Here is a 16,046-nt window from a genome sequence, read left to right on the forward strand (position 1 = left end):
TTTTTACTTACTCAAGAAAATTAACAGTTATCGATATTTTTTTACATTTTTTAAACAAAATTTAATAATACCACTTTTTATTCGTTTGAAATTTGAAAAAAATAAATGTATATCTATAATTGAATAACATTTATTTTAAAATCTCGTTTACCTTTCCTTAGAGAAATGAAAAAAAATTTTTGAACATCTCTATTTTCAAGAAGAATAGCAACGTTTAAAAAATAAATACTGGAAAATACGTAAATGAATTGCCAAAATATAGATCGTTCAGTTGGAAGTAATGAACGTTTATAATTTATTCGGATAATGTATGATTCATATCGATAACATGCAATCGATATGAAACGACTATTAAATGGCGACTATTAAATGACTATTAAATACATTTAGTAAATTTGTATATATGGGACGGGAAGTCACATTATAAGCCATTCTATACATATTATAGTAAAAGTAAAAACGAGATGAATTAAGTGGGTCTAAGTTAAAAACAAAAAAAAAGTAAATAAATATAAGGATTTATACTGTGAGTTTGACAAAATAAACCTTTTCATAAATCGAAAAGAATATAGTTGATTTTTAATGGGGTGATCTTCAATTCATTGTCGCTTTATAAAGGTAAAGTTAGCATTCAAGCTATGCAGTAGGGCGAGGTACGTGGATGTTACTTTAGAGGTTATTTTGTTCATAAAAAGGAAAACGAAAAACGTGTTGTTCAAAAGGGAGTGAAATAACATTCCATTTGTATAATATTTAACTGTATCTAATTATAGAATACGGTTTAAATTTACTTTCAATTGAAATTATTTTTTTAATTAAAAATATTAAACATAATTATATATTATCTTATTAAAAAACAATCATCTTATTAAAACTTCTGAACTCTAAGAACCCAATCAAAATATTTATTCTAGAAATCCAATAATTGCTTGTTTAACTATTTAGTATACTGATGTACTGAGTTGACTTGAACTGTTCTCATTTGAGTTTAACAACTTTATAACAGGAAATCAACTTTTCTTTATTCTAAAACTTATACTATAACCAGAATATAGAAAATATTCAAACCAAAATTTCATGATAAGCTGTCATGATAAACTCATATATGTTTATACAAACTTATTGTGGTTTATACATTTAATTAGAATTATTAAAAAGACGAACAAATTTATTAAAATAAAACGTACTTTATTCTTTAATGTTTAATGAAATTAATAAATGTATTAGGTAAACATATTATTTTTTATAAATATATTAAGTTTAATAAATAAAATGCTTTACTGTCATCTTGGTTGTGCAGTTTAAATGGAGTTAGGTATCGAAGATTAGAATTTTAAATTTAGACTTCATTTCGGCTGGCTGGAGATTTAAATTTTTCAATTTTAGGGTTGTATAATCAACTTTCCAAACATAACGTACGTGTATAAATAAAAGTAATTAATAAAATAATTTGAATAATATAATAAGGACCGGGGTCCTTTACGTATAGAAGGGCCAGGAGAAGGATCTTCACCTCCGGGTGCCAACCGATGGTGGTGCGGCCGAACAGTGTTAGGGTCCTACTATTGCTCTGGCTGGAAGGGATGGTAGGAGGTCCACGTTCTTGTTAAGAACGTTGATGCTCTCAAGATTCAGGATGAGTTTAACAGGGAAATTCGTAAAAAATAACTGGTGAGTCGGTCACTACAAATGTTCTATCAATGCGGCCTGCTTACGGCTCGACGCAAGTAGTAACATCAGCTGTGCCACTCATCCTTCCAACTGCTACCTGATAGGCGTGTTCACGTTGGGTGGGAGGCCTGTTGGGGGATGAGGCCATTGTTTTATGTGTGTTGAGGCCTGCCATATACGTAAAAATTGTAAGCAGCAGCCTCGATGCAAGTTGTACGGTCATGCGCCTGGAGATCGATGATGCAAGACGGGTCCATCTGCGTCTGGAGCTGTATCTTCACAATAACGTCATGGTGTCTTTGAGCGACAGTTCCACCCGGTAGGGATGGGAGACTTTGGTCTTACACCTTCAATGATCTGGTGGGGTCTCCTTCGAGATGCCATTGGGGGAAATGTAAAATCGTAGTCCCGGTGGGGAGATTCCTTTGGAAGTTCCCCACTAGTGGCGAGGCGTCAAGAACAGAGTCCCGGTGGGGAGTTCCCAAAAAGAAACTCCTCATTTGAGACACGGCATGCTAAAAGACCAATTCCCGGTTGGCTGGGCGGGGCCTTGGGTCCGTAGATAAGGACGAGGTTTAGATACAAGGTATCTAAACCTCGTTTAAATTCAAATGCAATTAGAAAAAAAAGATTAATTTCATTTTAATACAAAATTTCTAAAATAACATTAACTAAACTCTAAAAAAAATTATCTTGAACTTGATGTATAACCGTAAATGCTGGCACTACATTTTTTAGTCCTAAAAAATATAACTTCAATTAAAAACATATTTATAATTAACTAAGCACTGAAAATAAAACAGAACTCATAAAAAAAAAAAAACAAAAAAAAAAGAAAACAAAATTCATTATACAAACAAACATTTTTTCCTTCTCCCCTGGGCCGAACATACAGAAGTTAATATCAGCCCAGGAGAGTGTCCTTTAACTCTAAGGCGGCCTCACCAGCTACCGGCAGTAAGTCCGGCATGGCAGGTCAGCCCTCCCGGTTGGATATTTTATTTTAATGCCTGACTCAAATCCCTAGAGAGTGGTAAACCGAATCCGAGTACGTCATTCCCGGGCCCCTCCCACAGAGACCGAGTCTCCATCTGTACGCTTTAGTGCCTTTGACTCTAACCACCGCACGAGGAACCGGGAACGACATAGTCGGTCCGTGAACGGTGGCCGTGACTCTGTCTTTTATCTTATCCCATTTCTAAAATTCCTCTGGAGTGTCCAGCCGATCATTGAAACCGGCACACCTCAGCATGCCAGTCCTCACGACTGGGGTTATCCACTCATCCCTAACTAAAAACCACGGTTCTTTTCCTCGGCGTCTTTAGTCCGCAAGACCTCTCTTGAGAACTTATCACGGCTCGCGAGTTATCCACCGAAGCTAGCATATAGATGTCAAGGTTTTCAAGGCTCAAACCCACAATGACTGCTCGAGAGCGCGGTATATGCCAACTCTGGCAGAAAAATACTGTAGGCTCCGCCGTATCGTCTGCATAGCAAAACGTACATCCCGGCCTGTCACGTTTGGCCACATGATGAAGATAAAACTCGAAATTTTCATACCCAGATAACATCTGAACAATATGAAAATTGATCCCACCATGTCCTCTGTTGCATTACCAACTTAAGAAATTAATTATTTCAAATAAGTTTAGATAAAATTAATTTTTAATTAACTTTAAACGTATCTAATAAACTGCTTTCATGATGTCTTATTTTCATCTAGTATCTAGTATCTGAATTTTGTTTGAAATTACATAGAATTGTTTTTTTTTTTTTTTTAATTATAGCATAAAAATATAAATGTTCTTATATATTGAAAATATTTCCGTTAAGAAAAACTAGTAGGGTTTTATGTCTTCTAAGATTTTCTAGGATAAATTCACGAATTTGTTACTCATATAGGTTCACTGTAAGAAGTTTTTTTTTTGAAGTAATATAGTTTACTTAAATAAAAAAGAAGTTTACATTTAATTAAAATGATTTCAAAACTTGAATGTTTGGACTTATTATTTCTACGTTTCATTTAATGTAAATTAAAAATTCATTCGAAATATAAACATAAAAAATGAATAAATATTTAAGAAAATGAGAAATTTCTGTACGTAATTATCACAGTGCTTTTCAATAATATTTTTACATATCTTTCAAATTTTTTGTAATTTATTTTTTTTTATTTTTAGCAAATATATAGTCGTAATATAAAACCAGTGTTACTGTACATATTACTAAAATTTACAATACGTTGATTTTAGAATATGTATTCATGTGTTTTTTAATTTATTTCTAGTTAAAATAAATATATAATTAAACAGATTAATATAACCACAAACAAATTTTGATAATATTTATACGTGTGAATATTGCGTATATTCAGATGAACGTATAAATACAGACGAAAACAAAACGATTATACTCGTACACAAATATACAACCAGATGCAAGAGTGTAGGCATAAAACGGGCAGCTTTTAAACAAATGGTTTTGAAATAAGCTGCTTGGGTTATGTGCGGTCTAGTAATCATTAAGGCCAAGCTGGTACCAGCCGCAACATTTGCAAAAATAAAATAAACCGTTTGCTAACTTTTATTTTTTATTATTATTTGTTTTTGTGTGTTTTTTTTTATAAATAACAACTGTGAGCCAGTTTCATAATATAAACAAAACAAACAAAAACACAGAAAAGTAAATTAAGTTTTCGTGAGTCCCATTAAAGGGTATACGACACCGGGACTTTTAAAAATAATAATGATAAGAGAGGAGAAAATAGTACTGTTTACAGAATACATTGTATTTCATTTTATTTATGTTTGGACGTTTTACCGTTTTATATAACGGAATAAAAATGTGTAAGAGGAGTAAAGGGGCTGTGTAAGTATAAAATTTAACGTGAATATCATAATTTAAAAATTATTCTCGGCTTGGTGACACACGTTCACTCGGTGGTTAGGGATAACTTTTAATTCTAGCAGACTAGATGACAAATATCAGAACAGATGCATAAAACGAAACGTTCTGGTGGGAGGATCTGGAATATTCATGTGTAACCCATTTCACATGTATCTATCCACCAAAATATGCTGAGCGAACATATTGCGCGCCAAGCAGAAACTCAAATATTAACACCGTCTTGTCATTCCTCCTTCAGCCTCATTTCTTTTCCAACCCTTTTCTTTTTTTAACCCTACTACACTTGCACGAAAACATCTATATGAAGATAGTTTAACTTATATATTTTTACGCAATATAAAAAATATTATAAAATATTTTATCGCTGCATATAATATATATTTTAATTAAAATCATTTTAAATTTCTTATTTACATTACATCAACAACATTTAAAAAAATAGCAACATTTATATGTTTTATTTAGAAGTATTTTAATTAGTGGATACATGAACAAAGAAATGGCATATGCAAATATATATAATGGAATAGAATTCCCTAACCGAATTTTTGAGCTCTTCTCCTCTTAAGCATCTCACCAAAGTTAAAATCTTGACCTTGGTAAATATTTAATTATTGTGTATCACAAACTGAAGATCCTAAAAAATGCGGAATGAAAACAGCTTTTCATAAATTTTCATTGAAACTTTGCGTATTTAAATTACAAATAAATTAAAAGTTATTTAATAAGGATTTTTAGAATCCCATTCTCTATAAATTCTGTATTCCTGTTGGACCTAATTACTGATCATAACTTATTTTTAATAATATTTAATAATTTACTGTTCATAACTTTTGAAAAAGTAAATGAAACTTTTAATTGTGAATTTAACTTATTCTGAATTTTTTCCCATTCCTCTTCTTTTCCACCTGTTTCTATATAAGATGATTTATATACTAAGAAGTATTTAATACATGTTTATTTTATGATATAAGAATTATATTTTAAATTAATATTTTTATAAAGCAAAACAATTATACTTTAAGTAACCTGCTTATTTATAATGGATAGTTGAAAATTACATTAAAAACAATCTTTTTACATTATTTTCCTTTCAATATAATTAAAATAATTCCCTAAAATTAACATTTTCATTAATTTTAAATGCAATTCTATAACTCATTCATAACAGGCCAATATTATTCATTGAGATTTACATTAAAAATTCCTAAAGTAATTCCTTTTACAAGAAATTGTGATTAATTATTTATTCGGTTTTTATTTAGATTTACAAAATTATAATAAAAGTTTGGAATGTAGTAAAAAAACATGCTATTTATAATTTAATTTTTAATTTTTAATTTACTTGTAATTTTAAAATAACTCTAAATTGTATTTTGTATTCTGTATTATTTTCTTTTTTTTATTAATATTACTAATATTTCCCTTGAGATAAATATATGGAGTTGGTAAATTAATCAATGTAGTATATTTTGGATGTAAAATTACCATATGCAATAATTAATTCTGTCTTCGGGACTACCATCTCATTAAAATTTATTGAAATTTTTAGATTACGAAAGAAAGTCATTTATAACCGATTTGAAGACGAGATGAAAATCATGTTTTGAAGTTTTCAAATTAATAATACCTCACCTAAGATTAATATGTGACCCAATAATTAATTAAAGCCAGTTCCTTTTTTCATGAAATTCAATATTCACGTTTAAGTCATTTCATTTTCCCTGTATCTGATGTAGCTGTTAAGCTTTTAAGAGATATAGGATATACTTATAGATGAATTATTTATTTATCTACTTACCGTAGGTACATAGATGTGCTGTTTCCAAAAGAGTAAAATTAAATGTTCAAGCAACTATAATAGCAGAGAATATGTATTTGTATATGTGCATATGATTACAAATTTCATTATTGCTACAATTTGGCATCCAGTGTTTTCAACCATTCTACTCCAGGTGGGGTAGCACTTATATACATCTATGTATCTCCTTTGTATACTCGCTGTGGAAAAGTATATAATTAGATCTTCAACAGTTTGGAGTGGCTCTTTAATCAGGCGGTTCACAGCAAGCCGTGGGTGACAAACCCTATTTGTCAAAAAGTAATTGATATAATCACTTTTTGAACAAGGACTGGACATGGTAGGTGTTACCATATCCAGTTTTTAAGCGATGAAGTCTGAACCACAATTGTTTTGTTAGTCTAAAGCTCAGCATTTGAACATGGACTACCTCTATCCATCGGCAGCTTTAGTTTACATCCTATATGATCTGTCATTGTTATTTTATTTTAGAAAATTTTTTCTCTGTAAGCTTCTTGGCCAGTTCCTGTGCAGGTTTTCGAGATTTCAAGCATTGATTAGAACGGCCATTCGAAGGCGAATCTAGGTTGTTTAAATACACTGATGGAAGTGTCTACCGAGGCATTTGCATCGGTGGCATACTGACAGAGCCCAAACTGATGTCTGTTGTGTTATCAGTTTTAGACGGTCTAAAAGACGACCTCTGGTAAAGCGCACCAGGATTAGGAATGGAGGGGGGATGTGATGACCCTGATAGACACAAGGTGGGTGCCTTCCCCTACGGGAGAAGAACCCGCCTTGTGACCGTCCCATCCATCAACCAATCATCCAATTCCATCAGTCAACATGGATGTCATCCCCGACGAGATGACGACCATGTTGATTGGTGTCACTGAATTGGTAATCTTTTTCTAGAGTAGTACGAGGGCATTCTGTTGCTTTTGGTTTTACCAGACCTTATTTGATCTCAGTATATTTAAAATCTTGGCAGTTACATTATCTACCGCACTTAAAATCATGTAAGATGTGTAAGTAGTATTATTTTTAAAGAAGCCATTTTTATCTATGAAATATAACATTTCAAAGGGAAAATACGTATAATTGTTTTTATAATATACATACATATATATATATATATATATATATATATATATATATATATAATACGGATAATAAAAGATAAATAAAATATTAATGTCAGTAAAATTATATATATATATATTATATATGTATGTATACTTTAACTTTCATTATGATATCTATTTTTGTTTGTTCTCTCATCAATCTACAGGTCTTACTCTCCCGTCTGGGAACTCACTCACTCACTCACTCACACACACACACACACACACACACACACACACACACACACACACACACACACACACACACACACACACACACACACACACACACACACACACACACACACACACACACACACACACATACACACACACACACACACACACACACACACACACACTAAAAAAAATATTTTGCAGTTAAAAAATAGAATGGATTTTACCTAAATAAATAAGGAATTAATTTTTCTCCTTCCTTTTTAAAAAAAATAAAAGTTTATAGTTATAGGTTTAGGATAACGTTAAGGCCAACTTCTAATAACATAATACAAACGTACACTCGGTACTGAGTCGTGAATTATTTGCTTAGCGTCGCCAAATGAAACCTTCACGTTGAAATACCAAATTTTTTTTACAATTGAATGAAATATCTCTTTGATTGTAGTCTAATTGTATTATATATAAAATAAAAAAATAAAACTGAACTACTAGTATGTAAAAATATAATTATTAAGTGAGAAAAAGATTAGAATAGATAAGAATCCATTATATCTTTACTATATTTATGTTAAACTATTAAATAAACAATTTTTAAATTTTTAAAGCAGTCTAAAAGGAAAAAAACAAAAACGATTAACTGAAAAATAGTAATAATATTTTACGAATATACTTAATATTTAATTATTTTATTAAATTAATCTGAATAGGTAAAACTACGTGTTGTTACTATGTATTTAATTACTTGTTCAACTTATTAAATACTTATTAAAATATTGGTAAATTTATTTATTAACATTAAATTGTAAACAACATATTACAGTGCAATAAATTTTCATTAAGATTAACATTTTAGTGTATGTTCAGTGAAGAAGTAATTCTATTTAATTATCTCGTACGTTTAAATAAGATACCCTAACAAGTATCCAACATGTTGTTCGTTCTTCCTTTATATACATCCAACGAGGTACTTTATTTACGAGTTGTATATACTTAACGTGTATTATTATAATACACTTATGTGTTATTAATAATGTGTTATTAATATTTATATTATTTATATATATACATATGAATATGTTAATATGCGACTATTTTGAAACTTCTATTTTGAAAGTAAATGAATTTAATAAACTTAAATTTTATTATTTCATTAGCCGGTTAAATGAATAATACTTTATTCAGTTCTTTATTTTGCCTAATAGTTTCCAGATTGATAAATCTTTTGAAGTTTAAGAACACTTTTAAAAGGTATTAAAATGTTAAAGCTTAAAATTGTATGATTAATTAAAATATTATTTATTAATATTTAATTTTTATAATTGCAATATAATCAAAAGTGTTCTTTATTTCTACAATGCCCTGTTTTTCATCCATCAAACTCTCGTTTTTTCGTAATTTTGCTAGTAAGATTTCATCATTTTTCAAAGGTTATCATCAATGGTTAATTATTTTTTCTCATTGCTTATATGATTACCGCTGGAAAAAATAAACATTTTTTTCATGTAGTCAAATATTGAATCATTATATTTGTGAAGTATATAAGATGGAATGCTTCATGCTGTTAAGAGGCTACGTGAAACGAATATATGGCCCAAGGAATAAAATTTACACATTATTTTCAATTCATTACAAATTATCTAATGGTTCCTGTAAATCTATTACTCATTCACGCAAAAGCTACTCGACTGACCTTTTACCTTTCTAGGTATAAAAATTATAGTTTTTATACCTAGAAAGCATGTAGAACTATTGACGTTTCGAAATATTTCACCGTTTCAAGATGATGGCCGCTTTAATGGCTTGCAATAACATCCAGATTATGTTTCTTGCCGAAATTCAATTTTACTATGACCAAACCGTTAATCGAATTCGGAGACGTCTTAAGTATTTGAATTTTTTTTTTTCAAAAAAAGATTTTGTCTTTCTCGATATTTCTTTCAGATATCGATAAAACTAAAGAAGCGACGGTAAAGGTTGTGGCGGTTCAACCAACACAGCCTCTACCACTATTACTGTGTGTGCGACGTGACGCGTCGCCACTGGTTGCACCTACCACCGATTACTTTATTATAAAACAGAATAGAAATAAAAAAGTGAGAAATGAAGTTTCACAGTCTCCTCCCCGTGGTGTTTGTCAGGTAATGCTAAGAACCGTGAAAAATACTTTTTTTACCCGTACGTAAGCCTGATAACCGGCTATAACTATTATTTTTAAAATCATGCTGACTATTCTGAAACCCGAATATTTCAAAATTTCAAGTCATATTTCGACCAAACTGTTGTTCTGAAAAAATTACAATACTCTAAAAATTAAGCAGGTTTTACTTGTTATTTATCAGTATTATTCTCTCAAGCATAAGGATAATAAATATAATAAGGGTCCTGCCTAGTTGGAAAAGGCGAATGAAGTGAGCCCTGACCGGCTAATATTAATATAATTTTATTTTGAGTTAACAATCAATCGACTGGTTTGATGTCGGTCGAATTTCTGTGCTAATCTTTTAACATTATATATAATTACCTCCTCTAACAAACTGAATTATATATTTTGTATATTTCAATCTTTTTTCTAACTTTTAATTTCTACTTATGCCTTTACCAACAAATTAGCTAAATATGAAAGTCTTATTACTTAGTCTACCAGTCGAGTTCGTCTTTTAAGATTGTGTAACAAATTTCTACGTTTTCCTTTTCTTTTTATACCTCTTCATTTAAAATTTTTATCAACCTACATAATTTATTAACAGTCTTTTTCCTATTACACGACATTTCAAAGGATTCTATTATTGTCCCTTCCGGTTTTAGGTAGATTTCATAAGAAAGCTACCTACTGTAATGGGTACAGTGATTCGACTTCCCGAGAATTTTAACATATCTCGCTTTTCACTTCGCTCAGACCTCAAAACCACCGGCAGTTCAACAGTTTATTATTTATATATATATATATATTTCACTTTCTTTTAGACACAATAACTGCAGTAATTTTACGCCAATCACTTTCAAATTGATACATAAAATATAACGATCCAAAATCTCAGTCGAGTTTGTTAATGGGCAAAATCGGATCATGTGGGTGGAAATGGGAGGGCTTTCTTGAAAAAAAAAATCGCTATTACTTTCTTATTAAATAAAATATCGAATTCGTTTAAAGTTCCTACTATTCTTTGCGTAAGGGCCTAAAACCTATCTAAGTAAACTATTTTGATATCACCAACTAATGGTCCAGGGGGTAGAAAAAATGAGGTTTCGAAGATAAAAAAAAATCCTACCTCCTTAATAGGCACAGTATCGAATCTATTTAAATTCTCTAAGCATTACCTACAAGTTTGTCTGAAAAAAAATTTTGATATGACCAACCGTTACGGCAAGGGATGACAAAAATGTTACTGGAATTGTAAGAAAATGGGACTTGTCGTATGCTAAACATGTGAAACTTTTTTCACATGCAACCATTGTCGAATTGAGTAAATTTTAAGTTTTTTTAACTTTAAGGTAGAAATATTTTTTATCCTCTACTTAGCACCGAAATGTGAAATTTACCTCCGCCTTCCGGCGTGCCGAAAGGTTTTTTTTTTATTGTTACTGTTTCATTACTGAAAAGTAACATATTCTTTACAAACATTTTGAATAATTTATTTTCTATTTTGGACCTACATTCGATACTTCTAAACTTCATTTTAGAATGAATTTTAGTACAGATAGAATCCTAGTTTTTGCCATTCTACATCCTATATAAAATAAATTATAAATAGAAAACATTGTTGTAAATTTTAGCTTATTACATTCATTTCATTTTTCATTACCTCTCTTTCTATCATATTTTATCACCTTTTTTATTCTTATTTATCTTCAAACTTCATTTTTCTTCTTTCCACAAATCCGTGGTTTTCAAATTTGATTCCTCATTTCTTCTTTAGTATCGCATTTTTGGCTTCTTAAACATTAACAAATATTATCTTTTTTATCTTCTCTCCTCAGATAGCTACTTCGTTCTTAACCGTCAATTACTGACCTTTATTTTTAGTTAAAAAGATTAAAAGCAACCTAGGCGGATTACATTTTGGCTTACTCCTTTCTGACCTGAAGTTTACAATTTTTAACTTCTTTTGTCAACTGAAAATTGTTTCTTATTGGTACTGATTGTAACCATTTTTTTCTTTATATTTTACTCCAGAAATAAAAAAATTAAACATGTTACTTTATTTTCAAAATTTCAATATAAATTATACTAAATTTTAAATTGTATTTTGAGGTTTTTATATTATCCTTCGTAAAGCATTTTAATTTTATTTGGAAGGATTTACGTTCGAATCCAAATAATGTAATTTAAATTATTTTTATTATTTAACTATTTTGTATTGCAAAAACTTATCTTTGTAATCTAATCAATCTTTTAATATTTATAGAAAGACCTGATCCACCTCGGAGTTGTGAACTAAGAAACAGTAGTAGCACAGGTCGTTTGGATGTCGTATGTGAACCCGGTAGTAATGGAGGTTTAATCCAACATTTCATTTTAGAGGTATGTGAAGCAGGACAGGATGATCAAGCTAGACCTGGTCAAAAGCCTAATGGAGGTCCACTTTATCGCCTTCTTGGACCAGTACCTCGATTCACTCTTCATAGCCTCCAACCTGATACCGAATATAGAGCTTTGGTTTACGCTAAAAATGCTATGGGCTCAAGTGAACCACCTGTTTCAATAAATGGTGTTAAAATAACCGCTGCCATGGCTAAACTTACTAGAGATGGTTCGTATATGTATAAATAAATAATGTTCTATTTATAAAACTTATCATTTAGTTAAGATAATTGTGGCGTAATGGTAAATGTATGATTTTCTTTAGATTTAATAATACAGTATTAATATTGTATAGACTATTTCAGCTATCTTATTATTATTATTATATTCATTTAAGTAATTATAAAAGAATTTCCTTAAAAAATAAAAATCCTTGAAAAAATGAATGCTAGAAAATAAAACAATTTAGTTTTTTTATTTGTTTTAAAATTTGGTTTTATTGATGCCTATAAAAAATGAAAAACAAATAAATCTAATAATTTTTTAAGATTTAATCAGTTACCCATTTAAAATAATTGAAATAATGAAGAATAGAAAACGTATAATTTATAATAAACTTTTTGTTGATATCTGATTTTAAAGTTTTTTTAAAGCTTGCTTTTTTACTTTTATTTAAAACTTTTATAGACCTACAAAGAAAGCTGCTAAGTATAAACAAACATTGGTTATAAGAAATTCATTTATTAGAACTATGTCTTGATAAAAATGTGAGAGAAATAAAGACATAAGAAACGACGTAAAGAGAGAAAATCGTACTACTGAGGATGTGGTATGAGTGTGAAGGATGCAGAAATATATATTTTTTAATATTTTTTGGTAAAAATAAGAAGAGAAGAAAAAACGACATAAAGCGACTGTTTGTAATACAAATATATTATGGATTATATTTTTACACTCAGTTTTTCAACTAATTTTCTTTAATTTCAACGTGAAAATTCTTTAAATATAATAACGTCCTTAAGTTTCATATTATTTTACTATAATAATATGAAATATTATATTTCATATAGCCGTAAGTAACATTAGAGTATATTCGGTTCAGACGATAAAATTTACTGAAAACTGCTTCACGTATTATTTTATTTTTACCTCGTATTATGGCTGACAACTTTATGCTGCGTATTGTATTATTTTTTTGAGAAAGGTCCTCATATTTTCCCTAAGGACATGTGCTTCATATCAGAACATTTATAACTATTTGTTTGTGGTATTTAAATAATGATTTAAATATTATATTATTATTAAAATATTGCTATAATCTAAACAAAAAACCAGGTAAATTATAAGCTATATGTATTAAGTAATCCCAGAAATAGGCTATCCAGATTAATCCTTGATAGCATCTCTTTACTTCTATTATCAAATCTTTATTATGTTTTCAAATAGTTTAAAGTTTCATTTATATATTTTGATGGAAAAATAATTTTTTTTAAAACTGTTTAACAATTATAACCAAAATATAAAAATACACTTTTTAAAAGTATATAAGGGATACTTTATAATAACAACTAAGAATATTTAATATTGAGGTCATATCACAAAGGATAAAATTGTTTAAATACAATTTAATTAGAAATAGAAGATGAAAAGCTTGGGGGAATTATGAAAATAATCTAAAAAATTGCCTCAATAAAAAAAAAATTAATAAAATCATTCTTGATGGATTTCAAACGGAATAATTCCCCATATTTATTTAACTGGTTATAATTTCTGAAAATATATTAAATATTGTGTTATTATTAGAATGAGATTGAAACAGGACACAGTCTTATTATGGAGACTGTTTATTACAAAATACATTTTGAAACAAAAATGAATTTAATTTGAATTTTTTAAAGTAATTATAGTATAACCCATCGGGTTGGTCTGGTTGGGAACGCGTCTTCCCAACTAGGATCAGCTGATTAGGAAGTCGAAAGTTCCAGCGTTCAAGCCCTAGTAAAGTCAGTTATTTTTACACTATACTAGATTACACTATACTGGATTTGAATACTAGATCGTGGATGCCGGTTTTCTTTGGTGGTTGGGTTTCAATTAACCACACATCTCAGGAATGCTCGAACTGAGACACACTACAAGACTACACTTCATTTACACTCATACATATCATCCTCTGAAGTATTATCTGAAAGGTAATTGCCGGAGGCTAAACAGGGAAAAGAAGAGTAGTATAATCAAAAACATATTACTATTTGTGATGATATTACTAGTACATAATATACTCAAAACCATCCCACCTAAAAACTTCTTGAGACGTCTTTCTCTATCGATAATTTATTACAGAGAAAAAATAAATACTTTAATTAATCAAAGATAAGTATAGCTAAATAATACATTTAACAGATCTAACTAAATAGTAACGAGGGAAACTTATTGGAAAATCACAAACTGTAGTTGATAACATAGCAATATTAGCAAGGAAATTCCGTGATGTACATACAGTAATTAACTCTGTAAACACAGATTCCGATGTAACTTTATCATAATGACATAACCATCTTAACAACATCCAGCATTACATTATTAACGAAAAACTGTAATTGATTTTTATAAAGACGCTGCAACTGAACGATTACTCAATCCAAAGTGTGATTATCATTCTTAATTTTTTAAGTTTAAATTTAAAATTTTGAAGATGGAATCTTTTCTATTAAATGTTACCAGGTATGATTCTGTTCAATTCATAAAATAATATACGTAAAAATTCAAAAAAATATAATTTAAAAAAAAAAATATTTTTATTGATTATTAACTTGTTAAAACCAGTAATAACATATTTTCTTTTATTACAGATGCGCTAGCTTCGCAAGGTAAAGTAAATATGTCAGCCTTCTGGACAAATATTATGTCAAATGTAATAATAGCTGGTATTGGTGCAATTACATGTGTAATTCTTATTACATTTACTACATTTATTGCGTGTCGAGTGCGTAATTCATCTCGAAGAGTTGGAAGAACTTCAAGTAATCTTAATAATGTACCAGATCATATTTCAAAACCTTCTAGAGAATCACTCGTTGAAGATCAAGGTGGAGGAATCTCGTTGAATTGAATGGTTAAAATATTCATGTAAGAAAAATAAAGCTGATAATGCGTACTGAAGTTCCAAAATAATTATTTTTATATTTTTGTATATAGTATATAGACACTACAATATTAGTTAGTGTTAAAATTTATTTTTGTTTCTGTTACATAAATAATACAAATATTAGTAGATGTATACCAAATAATAATAATAATAATAATAATAATAATAATAATAATAATAAGTTATATATATAAGTAGAGACTTCAAACAAAAATGTACATGACATTTTACAATATACCTTATAATTTACTAATATGTAAAAGTATTATCAGTATTATATTGATATAGATGCAGAGCTTTAATTTTAAATAATTATTAGAACCATTATGGAAACAACTGCAATGGAAACCACTTAGCTCCCCAGTTCTCCTAGTTAATCCCGTGTGGAATGATTAATATTCTTGTCTTATTCGTTTTGATTTGTGTCTCCATTTAAGTTGATTATAAACATTAATTATGAGTTCTAATCTAAGATGCAATTTTTTATCAACTTAGAAAATCAACCACTATAAAAATTAATGCTATGTTCAAATATCATTTTTCATCGCTAGCAAATACTTAACTTAAATTTTAGTTTTTTTTTGTCTCCGTCTTCTCGATTTTTCTGTTGAAGAATGCGTGTGATAAAGCTGCTTATTGCCTGAAACTCCTGCACCAAATTTTTTAGTTACCTGTAACTTTCCAATGTATGAA

General features: G+C 29.3%; 1 protein-coding gene across 1 annotated transcript in view; it reads left to right on the forward strand.

Moving 5' to 3' along the window:
* Positions 1–15,366, forward strand: part of side (motor axon guidance molcule sidestep) — a 458,315-nt gene extending 442,949 nt beyond the window's left edge. The window contains exons 12-13 of the mRNA XM_075367132.1: positions 12,090–12,434; positions 15,058–15,366. Of these exons, the coding sequence (XP_075223247.1) occupies positions 12,090–12,434; positions 15,058–15,317 (605 nt within the window). The 3' untranslated portion in view covers positions 15,318–15,366. The remainder of the gene's footprint in view (positions 1–12,089; positions 12,435–15,057) is intronic.
* The last annotated feature ends 680 nt before the right edge of the window (positions 15,367–16,046 follow it).

This window comes from Lycorma delicatula, chromosome 5, assembly GCF_047948215.1.
Source record: "Lycorma delicatula isolate Av1 chromosome 5, ASM4794821v1, whole genome shotgun sequence".
Classification (NCBI taxonomy): domain Eukaryota; kingdom Metazoa; phylum Arthropoda; class Insecta; order Hemiptera; family Fulgoridae; genus Lycorma; species Lycorma delicatula.